General features: G+C 41.9%; 1 protein-coding gene across 1 annotated transcript in view; it reads right to left on the bottom strand.

Moving 5' to 3' along the window:
• MYO15A (myosin XVA) overlaps positions 1–14,614 on the bottom strand; it is a 118,498-nt gene that overhangs the window by 47,377 nt on the left and 56,507 nt on the right. The window contains exons 28-33 of the mRNA XM_040358434.1: positions 12,235–12,470; positions 10,497–10,675; positions 9,544–9,616; positions 8,439–8,627; positions 8,197–8,309; positions 5,645–5,736 (exon numbers count right to left, since the gene is read on the bottom strand). Coding sequence (XP_040214368.1) covers positions 5,645–5,736; positions 8,197–8,309; positions 8,439–8,627; positions 9,544–9,616; positions 10,497–10,675; positions 12,235–12,470 — 882 coding nt within the window. The remainder of the gene's footprint in view (positions 1–5,644; positions 5,737–8,196; positions 8,310–8,438; positions 8,628–9,543; positions 9,617–10,496; positions 10,676–12,234; positions 12,471–14,614) is intronic.

The following is a 14,614-nucleotide window of genomic DNA, read 5'->3' as shown; positions in this document are numbered from 1 at the left end:
AAAAAAAAGGAAATCTTTCAATGGGACTAGCTGTTCTGGTGACAACTGTCTAAATACACTCACTTCCTGTTATGTCTGTGGGACAGGAAGTGCAGGGAAATCTCCTCAGTTGGACACAGGCAGCAAAAAATAATAATGCAAAGGACCAAAGTATATTAAGGGATTGTCATGCACCACAACTGGCCACATACAAAATTATTACAAGGTTTATTAGACATATTTAGGATTTGCACAACAAAAAAACTTTCTAAAAATGTTATAAAAAAAACCTGTGTATTACTCAAGTTGTGGTGCCTGAAAAGCCCCTTACTATACTTTGGTCCTTTTGCATTTGAAATTGGTATGTGGCACCTGAGCGCCACCTATGGGATCTTTATATGAACAGTTATACAAAAACTGTCAGGAATTTAAACATTTCTTATGCCGCGTACACACGACCGTTTTTCATGTCATGGAAAAAAACAATGGCCCAGATTCAAGAAGCAATTGCGCCCGTGTAACCATGAGTTACACGGGGGAATTGCTTACTTGCTCCGGTGTAACGAGTGCTCCTGATTCAGGAACCTCGTTACACCGGCTGCAGCCTAAAATCTGCGCGGCATAAGAGCAGATTTTAGGCTGCATTCTTGCGGGGGCCGCTAGGGGGCGCTCCCATTGTGTATCAGCGTGTAGTATGCAAATTGCATACTACCACTGATTCACAATCTTGCGCGGGCCCCGCGCAAGCCAGGTAGGGAGTTTCCGTACGGCTACTTTAGCGCAAGGCTGCCCTTTCTAATAGCAGGGGCAGCCTGTGCTAAAGTATACCGCCGCTCCCGCGTCGCGACGTTCAAATGTTACGTCGTTTGCGTAAGTGCTTCGTGAATGGCGCTGGATGCCATTCATGTTCACTTTGAAGCAAATGACATCCTTGCGACGTCATTTGCCGCAATGCACGTCGGGAAAGTTTCCCGACGGAGCATGCGCTGTACGCTCGGCGTGGGAGCGCGCCTAATTTAAATGATTCCCGCCCCTGGCGGGATCATTTAACTTGCGCGCGCTTACGTCGGGCAAATTTGCCGGCGCGCCCTCGCAAGTCACGGAGCTACTGCTCCGTGAATCGAGGGCAGCGCAAAATATTTGCGTGGGCGCAGGGCAAAATCGTTGCCCTGCTCCCACGCAAATATCGCGCAAATCTTATTGAATCTGGGCCAATGTTTTTCTCGATGTGATTTTTGTCAAGCCTGCCTTGCATACACACGATCGCGGACAAAAAATGCTCTAGCAATGCACGGTGACTTACAATACGTAAGACGGCACTATAAAGTGGAAGTTTCATTCGAATGGCGCCACCCTTTGGGCTGATTTCCCTTCTCATAACTTGCTTCTGAGCATGCGTGTTTTTTTTAAAGCCTAAACACGACTATTTTTCACGACGAGAAGAAAAACGACGATGTGAAAAATTACGAGAAAAAAATAAAGCAGGTTCTAAATTTTTTATGCCCATTTTTCTCGTATTCACGATTGTTTTTAATGACCAATTTAAAAAATTGCATTTTTCTCATCATGAAAAATGGTCATGTGTACGCGGCATTACTCTATTCAAAGCTAGATTTAAATCTATAGATACACTTTTATTTTTTCCTTTTTCATTTTTTTAGTTTTCTACTCAACTTTTTTTTACCCAATTTAGAAAAAATCTTCCCTCTTATTTTCTAATACACTGCCACAGTCTGTTCTCTGTTCATATTATTCACATTCTTGGAATGCTAATAATGCTAAAATGTTAGGTACTATTTACACCTATGTGTTTTCTAATTGGTGAATGTTTTAAATCCATTACCATTCATCCCCATGGATGGTGTGTGCAAAGTGCTGCCCTAGGCCTGGGCCTTGTTGGCCTAGGCCAGGATACAGCGCTGCCTTACAATCTCCTTTTTTATTCAGTGCTTTTCAGCATAGACCCTAGGATCCCTTTTGTATTTACTTTGCTTTGTTTACTGTAACATCAGTCAAAAGGACAGGACATCCAAAACTGATCAATTCTCTGCTTTGGCCCCAATGCTATGGGGTCTAATTTCTCCAGCTCCATTCTCCATCATCATCCATCACAAGTGAAGAGCTATAAATTCCAAGTTGACACTAGTGTGAGCTTATACAGTGCCAAGGCTTATCTTCCTGCTCCCGTGACAGTACTTGGTGCATGAACAACCAATCACAAAGCAGCTAAGCTGGCACCATAGCTTCAGTTGTTCCGGGCCCATCAGGGTCCCGGAACTAAGAACACCGCGTAGCACGTGCGCCCCGGCCTGGTAGGCCATATGGCCGGGGCCTGTGATGTGTGGTCACCCTGAAGGTGGGTGCCACACCCAGAACCAGAAGAAAACTAACCCCGCCAGAATGGCGTCTGTTCTTAAAGTATCCTCCCCCAGCATGCCCCGCGAGGGAAAACCCCTCCTGATTGACTGCTGGCAAGAGGCACTCCCACCTAGACTCCACTGCCGCCACCTGTCGCCCCGGGGTGGAAAAGCACCTCAGGAACACAGAATGAACACACAATAGAGCCCAGCTAAAACAGAGGCTTAATTTACAGACATTACCTGGATGAGAGTAACTAACTCTCTCATCCCCCTCTAAATTTAGGATAGCACCTGTACTGAAAGTACACAGGTGCTACATATACATATTATTTGGGTGAACCTCCGCTTTAAGGAATGTTTGTTATATTTTGTTATTGGTTTAATAGATGGCAGCTATGGCCAATTTTACTCCAACCAATAAGTCATGGTGTTTTTTGCAGTTTAGTTGGGGTTGGTTAGCATTTATTATGAGGGTGACGAGTGTGTATAGCGAAGTCGGTGGTATCTGGATATTGCTGTGAAGTATGAGTGTCAGTGTGTGTGTGTGTAACAGGATACAGCGATTCCTCCGTGCGGTGAACCGTCAAAGTGACTGACACAGAGGAGAAGGCAGATCCAGTGTCTGATGGATTAAATATGACTTGTATACACCAGAGCGGCATTTACTTGTTTTTTTTTTTTAAAGGAAAAACAACAAAGTTTGTGTTTTCAATCTTCTTTATCAAATGTTATCACCGTTTCCTAAAACTCCCATGGTCCCATGATGACCCCCCAACAGGGTCATGCAGGCAACCTCATGACCAGACACAGTAGTCTGTGTCTCATTTTGACTATCCTTTTTAAATATCCACAAAGGAAGATCAGATGCTAGGACAGGTTTGGGAAAAAAACTGTCTAAGCTGATGATGAAGCTGGTTTCGTACCTTACAATCCTCCTTTTTTATTCAGTGCTGTTCAGCATAGACCTAGGATCCCTTTTGTATTTACTTTGCTTTGTTTAGTGGAACATCAGTCAAAAGGACAGTACATCCAAAACTGATCAATTCTCTGCTTTGGCCCCAATGCTATGGGGTCTAATTTCTCCAGCTCCATTCTCTATCATCATCCATCACAAGTGAAGAGCTATAAATTCCAAGTTGACACTAGTTTGAGCTTATACAGTGCCAAGGGTTATCTTCCTGCTCCCGTGACAGTAGTTGGTGCATGAACAACCAATCACAAAGCAGCTAAGCTGTCACGTGCATATTAAAAGACAAACCAAATGAGGGACCACTGGGAGGCACAATGGGCTCCCATTAACCCTGAAGATATATGAGCGCCACATCCCAGAATCATCTATTTATATAGACCAAAATAAGATATTTGAACCACAGTTCATGAACTTGATGGATACAACAGGTAAAATAAAATACAAGCTTTATTGATACATAAGAAAAATATATATCATTAAAAATCATCTAAATGTAAAAAGATAGTATCATATCCACTTACCTACTAATTTACCTTTTATGTGAAAAAGATTTTATTGTATATGCATCCAGGCGCATTGTTTGCTTTATCTGATATTTGGCTTGCTGGCACATTTGGGATGTTGTCTCTGACCAATCTCTACTGTAGCAAGTCTATGTTAGCACCCTTCGCTCCTGAGGAAGCGGCATATGGGAAACATGTTGAGCTATATGTGAAGGGATGGTGGAGCCCTCTATTGGCTGAGAATTGTACTCCTAGCCTGTTTCTATATTAGTATACATTTCCACTAATTGTGAACCACCACCACTACTTATACATGGTGCTGAATGCTACTATGTTTTTAAATTTAGATGATTTTTAATTATACATTTTTTTATTATGTATCAATAGAGCTTGCAGTTTATTTTACCTGTTGTAGTTATGCAAATGAACTGCGATTCAAATATCTTATTTTGGTCTTTTTAATTAGGGCTGTCCTCTGAATTGAAGGGGAGTCAGTCACATACTCTCTTCGATTCCGGCAGGTAATGGGAGGAACAAAGAGAATGTGTGTATATGTCTTTTAATGGATAGTTTTAAAGTGAACCTATCGCTTTGCCCTTCACGTGCAAAGAACAAGTTTACTGCACATTATGTCTTAAACAGTCGCCACAAATTAAAATTTGAAAGTTAAGATTATATTTTTTCCTCAGGGATACTGCTATAAGACTTCAAGTTCATAATGACAATATAGTAGCCAAGTCAGGTTAAGCGTACAATATGGCTACAGTAAAAGAATCCATACTACAACTGAATATCCAACTTTGACAAAATCAACCATATATATAATGTAACGGTCAGGGGTTAACACCGTTTACGATATTCCATTCCACCAACCCAAGACAGCTTATCCGTCACTCCAACAATCCAGCAGACACGACCCATTGGATTTCCCCCAGAAACGAGACACACACAGCTCTGTCTCTGGTTCCAAAACGAATGAACACTTTAATGGTAAACTCAGTCGGGTTATATACAGTTACAAAGCATGCTGCAGTAAGAAAATGACACACTCCACCCACAACATCACACAAAGGGGTGCTAACGAGTCCCCCTCAATCCACATCTTAGACAGACTTTCTGACTCCGCGATAAGTTATTCCCACCTGCTACATAATCCACATTCCTTTAGTAAACATGAGTCAGACGTCTGACCTTTAGAGGGTGCCAAGTCACATCACATATTATCATCAAAAGAACTTTCACACAATACAGTGTCATTAGCATCACACAATGAGAGGTCCTTCAGAAGCCAGACTTAATTAGCACAATAGACAATGAAATATCTTAGGAGCCAGACTCAATTAACACCTCAACAGTATGTGTCTCCACATGAATGAATACGGTCCTATTGACCTGTTGGGGTCAGTATAAACCACTTGAAATATTTGAAGATATCCTGCAATATATGAATTATCATTACTGTCCCATCTCATGTAATCTAAGATATCATTTCCCAGTCATCCTATGCCCCTATTGGACATAGGATGACCCTAGGCACAAGAGTCATTGGGGAAGCTGACACAGGAGTACCCCACATCCTTCAAAAGTCTCTGGGCATCACGGGCCATTCCGTTACATATACATTTACGGCATGTTTTGTAGCTACTTTCTCATTTTTCAGTGTTATAAACTGGAAAGCAGGAAAAGGGGTATACTTGTATCAAAGTCAGTCAGGCATGATGTAAATTAACCAAAGGTATGTTTTGAGAAGAAGGTGGGAAAGAAAGAAGGAGAAGGTTGAGGATAGACTGCATCCATGTTTTACAAATGTAGATAAAGAACAGTTTTCTTACCCCATTCCCATAAGACAAAACAGGGTCAAACAGACTGTCCAGATAATGGTCCATGCCTTTCTGTGATGGAGGTTCACTAAGTGTGTCTGAATCTGTTGGAAGAAAGCAAAATGGCTCATCACTCAGCCCAGTTTATTTCAGGCCCCGTGTTGATGGGCTTTTCTTCCCATTGCTTCTTTCCCCATAAAAGTTTATAGAAATGCAAAGCAGTTTGGAGCAGGTCAACTGTCAGTCAAATGCACCTGCAATTTAATCCGAATGATCTCAGAAGGGTCTCAAACTGATGTCAAAAGCACACTGCCCATCGAATTCGATCAACACAGGTCATTGCATAGCAGCATTGTTCCCAGACTAATTTAATGTTTAGGGTTGTACTTCTCAAAATGCACACACAGGCCAATTTTTTGAGTACATGTGCACATCTGGTGAGTAAGTATTTTGTCATGGGTAGTCAGTCTGTAATTCCTCGTACACACGATCGGAATTTCCGATGGAAAAAGTCAGACGGAATTTTTTCATCGGATATTCCGACCGTGTTTATGCCCCATTGGAAATTTCAACGGGGTTAGAAAGAGAACACGTTCTCTTTTTTTCCGGTGGAAAAAAATTCTAGCGGAAATTTCGTTCGTCTGTATGGAACTACGACGGAGAAAAAAAACATTTATGCTCAGAATCAAGTCGACGCATGCTCGGAAGCATTGAACTTCATTTTTCTCGGCTCGTCGTATGTGTTGTACACAGTGTGTATGGTGTGACAGTGTGTATGCAAGACAGCTTGAACGGAATTCCGTCGGAAAAAAACGTCAGAGTTTATTCCGACGGAAACTCTGATCGTGTGTACAGGGCATTATTCATTATATAAGGATTCAAATCTTTTGAGGTCCCGAAATAATAGCAAAATCTGGATATGATGTACCAACTCAATTAGGTTAAAGTGTATATAAAGCCAAAACATATTTTAGTTTTACAATGGCTAGGGAATGGCTAGAACCCCTAATTTTTTTGTGCTTGCCATCATTGCCTTGTCCAACAGATTTCCCTTCACTTCCTATCCTGGAGACAAGACAGAATTGAAAGGAGATCTCCAAGAGTGAAGGAAAAATGAGTTATCACTGGAGCAGGAGTCCACACCAGAAGATTTTTCCTCACCTCCCGTTCTGGTAATAACCCTAATGCCGTGTACACACGATCAGTCCATCCAATGAGAACGGACCGATGGACCGTTTTCATCGGTTAACCGATGAAGCTGACTGATGGTCAGTCGTGCCTACACACCATCGGTTAAAAAAGCGATCGTGTCAGAACGCGGTGACGTAAAACACAACGACTTGCTGAAAAAAATAAGTTCAATGCTTTCAAGCATGCGTCGACTTGATTTTGAGCATGCGTGGATTTTTAACCGATGGTCGTGCCTACTAACGATCAGTTTTGTTCTATCGGTTAGGAATCCATCGGTTAAATTTAAAACAAGTTGGCTTTTTTTTAACCGATGGTTAAATAACCGATGCCGCACACACACGATCGGTTTTGACCGATGAAAACGGTCCATCAGACCATTCTCATCAGTTTAACTGATCGTGTGTACGCGGCATTAAGGTTTGGTTCCTCGTCACATTCTTTTCTGGCATAAATGGTCAACAGGACAAAGAGAGTGGGTGGATTTTCCAGACAGCAATAAAATGCTGACATAGGCTTTAAAACTTCCCTACTCTTTCTGGAGATAAAAGAAAAAGCTTTGGCTTTAGATATACTTTAATCACCATGGGAGTCATAAGGCTGGCTAAGAGGGGGGTCAGAACCAAAGCAAAAGTGTATTATATTCAATTGCTTTTTTAGACACCTTGTAAAATACAACTTATTGGGAGCAGAGAGCAGGAGCTAATGAGAAGAGTAATGAGACCTCCTGTAGCTCAGACAATAAGGCCCCATGCACACGAGAAGCAATTACAAACACCTCTAAACTCACATTTTCAAAGGCAAAGAACGGCGTTTAAACCGCCCATTTTTTCCACGAATTGCACAGCGTTTTGCCGCGATAAGCGGCGTTTTACCGCGTTTGCGGCTGTCAGTGCTTATCTGAAAGACATTGTAGACCCTCCCAAAGTTTAAAACGCAAAAAAAACGCTTCTGAACCCAAAATTTTGCGTCTGAAAAAACGGCCCTAAACCCAACTGCTTTAAAACGCCCAAAAACTTGATTGTGTGCATGGACACATAGGATAACATTAAATGTGTTCAGGGGCAGTAGAAAAAAATGCCCAAATGCCTCTGAACTCGAGTTTAGCAGCGTCTCGTGTGCATGGGGCCTAAGCAGAAGCTTTTTTTTCTCTTCAAAATCCTTGGAGCTCTTATTTTTAAATATACGCTATGCTACTTCTTAAAAAGGCATTCTGATTTTGTTTTCCACCACAAGATTACATGGGACAGTTCTATTTGAATATGTACAGGGCATCACAGTTGCTAAATAATGCTGTAAAAATGTAGTGTTGTGAAGCATTGTTTCAATGACTGTTGATGGAATACCATGCACCAGCTTCTTGGACATATACTTACCATGGCTGTAATACCCCTCAGAATCATGAACCCCCTGAGGTGGTAAGGAAGGGGCTTTCATCATTGGAGGAGGTGGTACTTCTTCATCCACATTGGGGCCATTCCCAAATACTCTGCAAGTAACAGGAGAAAAATTAATCTGAAAACTAAAATAAAATAAATAAATAAATAAATTAATTGTCTTCATTTTGTTCCACCCATTGAGGCCTGTAAGGTAGCATGACAGCAGTTAAGATACCTACACACTCCGCTGCTCGGTACTCTCACGTACACCTTCAGAGGTGATGAAGTAAGACTTTTGCTTGGGGAATTCTCTGGGAAGCTCCACATTCGAAATCAAATCTAGGACATAGTCATGACCAGCCAGCTCTGACCACTGACCGCCATCTTTAATAGATACCGACCAGCCTCTCCATCCCTCCATCACCCCTCTGTAGATATAAGGCAGAAATGTAGACATACATCAGGAAGACATGTCTGTTGATGAAAGCAATTGTAGGGTATCAAGGACCTACACATTGAATTGGCAGCCAATTCGTGGACAATATTTAGTCATTAATTCTCAAGGACTTAAAACATCTCCAGGGGCAAAAGTGCTATAGGCAGTATCCAATGGGCGATGAAATGTCAGCGGGGAAGGAAGCTAAATTTGCCTCAGGGCCTCTTCCCAGCTTGATACGCCTGCTGCATCTCACAAAGAAGCATTCATAGGAATAGGATATTAAAACCACACAAACTGGCACCTCTCGATCTGAAAGAGCTACTGCTCTACTCCATGACTCCATATTCCTTACTCTGTTGCAGGGACTAACCCCAGCAACACTCAAATCAACAAAAACATTTTTTTAATCACTTAAAATCTCTTTCTTGGAGTCCATTATAAGACAAAAGGAAGTCATATAACAAAAGTTTAACAGCCACCTACTGGAGGGTTGGACACTGGCAAAAAAAAAAAAATGTAGGACAGCCAAGGACCTCCTCTACCCATCATGCCTCAGTTATTTGCTAGTGTCTTAGGAGGCTAGATGTCTTTTCTTCAGCTCTGCTGGGAAAAGCCTAATGTGCAGTTTCGGACACATCTGATATCTGATTTGGATATCTTATCCCATCTGATATTTCTGATTCTGGATTTAGCCAAACACCCCTGAGTTAGACTTCTCCCAGCAGAGCTGATAAAAAGACATCTATCCCCTTAGATGCTAGCAAATTACTCAGGAATGCTGGGAGTAGGAAAGGTTATCCTGGGCTGAGCTACAGATTTTTGCTGCCAATGTTCAAATCCTCCTACAGTATTCCTTCCATGGACAATAAGGAAGTAATGATTATTACTGAATTTAAAAAATATACCTGTGCCTGAGGACATCGCCTGCTAACTCTTCTCCATCAGTCCATGAATGGATAGGGCACAGAATACTTGTACCTAGACAGAAAAAAGACAAAGAGTTGTGTAAAGTAAAGGTCAATGGTTAAAACAATGAACAAATGTTCATAATTAAACATAATTCTTCCATCATTTGTGCCTGTTTTCTGTTGTAAATTAGGAACAGATGTCAAAACTTTACAATTACATCCAAACTGCATGGTGCATCACATACCGTGACCCATCCATTTCTACCAACCACTGTCAAATTTCAGCCACTATCCCCTACTTGAAATTTAGGATATTTAGATTCCTGTATATGTTTTACTAAGATGTTGTATGTCCTTGTCAAATTTTTTCTTTATCTGACTCTTAGTGATTCTATGGGCCAGCTCTCTGGGCACCATATCTGAAAAACTTGAGAACCCTTTCCTTCCCTTACAATGTAGGTCACCAGGTCAATGCTCCCTGTTTGCTCCAGGTTGGGACCTGCACACAGAATGTGATAACATTTGTGCCTAACTGATTGGTACACACATACTAGACAGTAGCCAAATATCCCACCAGCACGTCTTTTGTGTACCCAGAGGAAAAACCCTCAGATGAGCATGCAAACTCCATGAAGATAGTGTTCTGGCTGAGATTCGAACCATGGACCCCATTGCTGCAAGACATAAATGTTAACCAGAAAGCTACTGTTCTATACTGGAACCTGTATAAAAAAAGTTTTATCATTCAAATGTACCTAGAGCAGCATAATATTTAAGTATGGTCCAGCTACCTGAGGCTTAGATGTTTTCTTAGCAGATAAGATCTTTGGTATAGAGAAGAAATATATGTAAACTTATAGCACAAGTAGTTCTAGAATTTTTCAGTATTACATATCTACAGTTGTTATTAAAGTGCATTATAATATTATATAGTCTCTCCCTCTTCATACCATCAAAGCAGTAGATATCCAGAGCCATGTTGGCCCTCTCTCGGCTCGCAGTCCATTCTAGTAAGCATGGAGGGAAGGTCCTTGCTGTCTCCGAGCCCTGCTGGGATTTTTGGATTGCGAGAATGAGTTTATGTTGACATACGGGCTTATATCCATTGTAAGCAAAATCTGATACATATCTGCAAAATAAAATGAATGTATACATGTCATTGCACCTTCAGGATTGTACTCTAACAAAATGATGCAAAGAACATTCATGAGTAAAACTTTTTAACCAATAAGATTTTACCTTTCATTCACCTTTTAATCTGGCTGGAACAATAAACAGTAAAGACTGAGACCCGGATTCACATACATCGGCGCATATTTATGCCGCCGTAGCGTATCTCTTTTACGCTACGCCGGCGCAGCACACAGAGGCAAGCACTGGATTCACAAAGCACTTGCTCCCACTTGCTCTTAAAGATACGCTGGGTTTCCTCAGCGTAAGCCAGTGTAAGTGGAAGTGGGCGTGAGCCATGCTAATGAGGCGTGACCCCATGCAAATGATGGGCCAAGCATCATAGAAGTACTTAAAATGAACGGCGCATGCGCCGTCCCGTGGCCGCATCCCTGTGCGCATGCTCAGAATCACGTCGGAACAACTGCCTAAGATATGTCGATTCACTGCCTATGACGTGAACGTAACCTACGCCTAGTCATATTCACGTACAACGTAAACGACAAAAGATACGATGGCTGTGTTCCCTGGTCCATACCTTTGCATGAGTTGCGCCTCCTATATGGGGAATAACTTTACGCCAGATGTACGACTTACGCAAACCGCATATATGATGCGCCGGGCGCAACTATGTTTGTGAATCGGCGTATCTCCCTCATTTGCATATGTGCATAGAAAATCTATGGGAACGGCAAATGTGCCCGGCGTAAATATGCGCCCACGATACCACGGCGTAGGCAAGTTATGTCGGTCGTAGGAAGCCTATTTTCAGGCGTATCTAGTTTTGTGGGCACGGCGCATAGATACGACGGCGCATAGTTACACTTAAGCGGCTTATCTCAAGATACGTCGGCGTAAGTGCTTTGTGAATCCGGGCCATAGAGTTTTAATTTCCCCAAAATATCTGTGAAAATCTATCACTTTGGCAAAATACACTGGCGTCAATAGGGAAGGTAAAATTAAGGTAATTTCTGGCCGCTTTTTAAGTGTGCAGCGGGGTTTAAATGGCTTCCTTCCACTATCCGAAACCTGTTCTTGTGCCAAAGGAGGCCCTTCATTAGCCTCATTACTTAAGTAAAAAAGTAAAATAACAAATTTAAAGTAATAGTATACAAACAATTACAAAAAAATAAACTAAACTAAACTACTCTTAAGGATAATTAAATCAGAAATGGAAAAAATAGAAAATCAAAATTGAAAAAAAATATTGGATTCAGAAAAAAAATGCGCTACATGATAGTTTACATTACAACAAATGGCATTCAATATATCACAAATACATTTTTCCCTGAATAGGAATAAAAAATAAAATAAAAAATAGGATGGAATAAAAGTTGCCCTCCTAAATGTAATATATTTTCTTTTCCAATATTTTTATTAAAGTTTTGCAAAATACAATGACAAATGTATTTTTAGCACTCAATGTACACAAGTGTTGTCAACACTGAGTACACAGGAGAATTAAAAAAAAAGTACTATATTTTCTCGAATTACTGTAGTTCATGTTCTTGATCTTACTTGAGAAGATATTTGTCCAGGTTTGGAGATGGTGCGAAGCTGCTGAGACAACAAGCTAACAGGTACCAGCCACGCTCTTCATTGTTGGGGTTGGTGTTCCGCCACACCTGATTGGCTATTTGAGCCAATATCTCATCTCTCAGACCCACATTAGACAAGCACTTCTGGATGACATAATTTCCAAAGACAATTTCCTGGATCTCATTGAGGAACGGGTCACCCATGAACCTCAATATCTGGAGGTGGGGAAAAACAACGTCATTACCATTACATTACCACTAAATACACAGAAATCATACACTTTCAAAACCAGAGTTGGTGGTGAAGTGGAAGGTACTCTAGCCTTTTTCAAATAAGGTGCCCAGACACCCTGGGATGCCTTCAAATTTCCTCAGGGGGTGCCTTAGTAAAATGGCTAAAAATTGCCCAAAAATTGTATACAAGCCAGCAGGTGGATGAAGTTACACAAAGCCACAGGTTTTCATCATTAACCATTACAACAATGATGTCATCGGTTGATAAGGAGGACGTCAGACCCCTGCACAGCATCCTTGTTTGCCCTTCTCCGTCAGTACTCAGGTTACATTAACTGAGTGAGGGCAAGAAACTGAGCAAGAAGAGAAATGTTGGAATTCTAGTCAGTATCAGTGTGCAAAGGCGTATTTCCTTTAGAACACAGGTGTCAAACACAAGGCCTGCGGGCCGAATCCGGCCCTCCAGACCATTTCATGTGGCCCTTGCACCTCTCCTGCAGCTCCAGGAGAGCTCCAGCCCTCCTCTGGTCCTCCTCCAGACCCTTACTTTCTGCTTTTAAGCAATGCATCTATCTTATTCCCAGCAGCAGCATAAGGAAAGGGGGTGCACTGTGATGTAAGTGAGGGTGGGGGACTCAACTTCTGATGGTGGGGTGGCTCTTGACATCTAATGTAAGGGGAAGGGGATGCGCTGGACATCTAATCTTACAGATACAACCGGCCCTTTTGAGGGCAATCCTAATGCTGATGCGGCCCCCAATGAGATTGAGTTTGCCACCCCTGCTTTACAAGAATAAATTACTTCTAACATTGGGTGTCCTACACGTGTGGATGCTGGGTTATGTTTAGTTTAGATTTCCATAATTTAGAATGGGGTGCCTCAAGATTGTGTACAATTTAAAAGGATGCTTTGATTGAAAAAAGGTTGAGAAACACTATTCATTTTTTTTTTTTGTTATAAAACAGAAGCTTTTATTGAGCAAAAGAAAAAAGAGAAGATACATACAACATATTGTCGCAATAAACATTGAGTGGCTTCTCTCAAGATACATATACATCATTATCTCTTGTCTGTGCATACAAGGTTGTGAAACAGATATGTCAGTACCATTCACAGTTAGTCGCTTCAAAGAATAAACATGTTGCGCTGCGGCGGTCACCCCAATCCCCCCGTGCTCGTCGGCCCCCGGAGACCACCCAGGGGTCCGCGGGCGAGACCATAACTTGCCCCTTTTATGTGCAGGATGCAGGTGTTTTAAGCCATTTGCCCCAAATCTTGTCGTACTTTGATGGGCAACCCCTATGGGAATACACAAATTTCTTGTACGGTAAAACATTGTTAACCTCTGCTATCCAGTGAGAGAATTCTGGAGGATCGGGTCTCATCCAGACCCTGGCTATGACCTTCCGAGCTGCAAAAAGTGTTTCATGCAGAAAAACTTTAAGAAATTTGTTGAGCTCCGCGTCCGGAAAAATGCCCAGGAGGCACGACTTTGGCTGGAGGGTAATGGGGGATCCCATTTGACCTATTAATTTTCAAAGATTTACAAGTAAACCCCAATACTGAAAAGAGTGCAGTGATCGTTACCCTGTGAGTAGTTGCATATGGACACAGTAGAGGTAAAAGGGCAGCTCACAGTTCTGAAGACCCCTCTAGTTAGAATACCAGCCCACAGCAGCAGGTAAAGTTCTGGGGACCCCTCTAGTTAAGATAGCAGCCCACAGAAGGAAGCACAATTCTGGAGACCCATCTAGTTAGAATAGCAACCCACAGAAGAACGTGCTGTTTTGGACGACCTTTTATTAGGACAGCAGCCCACAGAAGAAAGTACAGGTCTGTAGACCTCTCTAATTAGTATGGCAGCCCACTAAAGGGGTACAATTCTGGGGACCCATCTATTTAGCATAGCTTCCAACAAAAGGAAGTACAGTTCTGGAGACTCCACTAGTTAGAATAGCAGCCCACAAAAGAAGTACAGGTCTGGGGACCCCTCTAGTTAGGATATCAGCCAAAGAAAAGAAGTTCAGTTTTGGAGGACACTTTAGTTAGGACAAAAGCCCAGAGGGGTGTCAACTCATACCTACATATATGCCAATCCACAACATTCTTGGTAAAGCAAGGTTCC

The sequence above is a fragment of the Rana temporaria genome, chromosome 6 (assembly GCF_905171775.1).
Source record: "Rana temporaria chromosome 6, aRanTem1.1, whole genome shotgun sequence".
In the NCBI taxonomy this organism is placed as follows: domain Eukaryota; kingdom Metazoa; phylum Chordata; class Amphibia; order Anura; family Ranidae; genus Rana; species Rana temporaria.
Note: the sequence above shows the minus strand (reverse complement) of the source record. Positions and strands in the feature narration are given on the sequence as shown.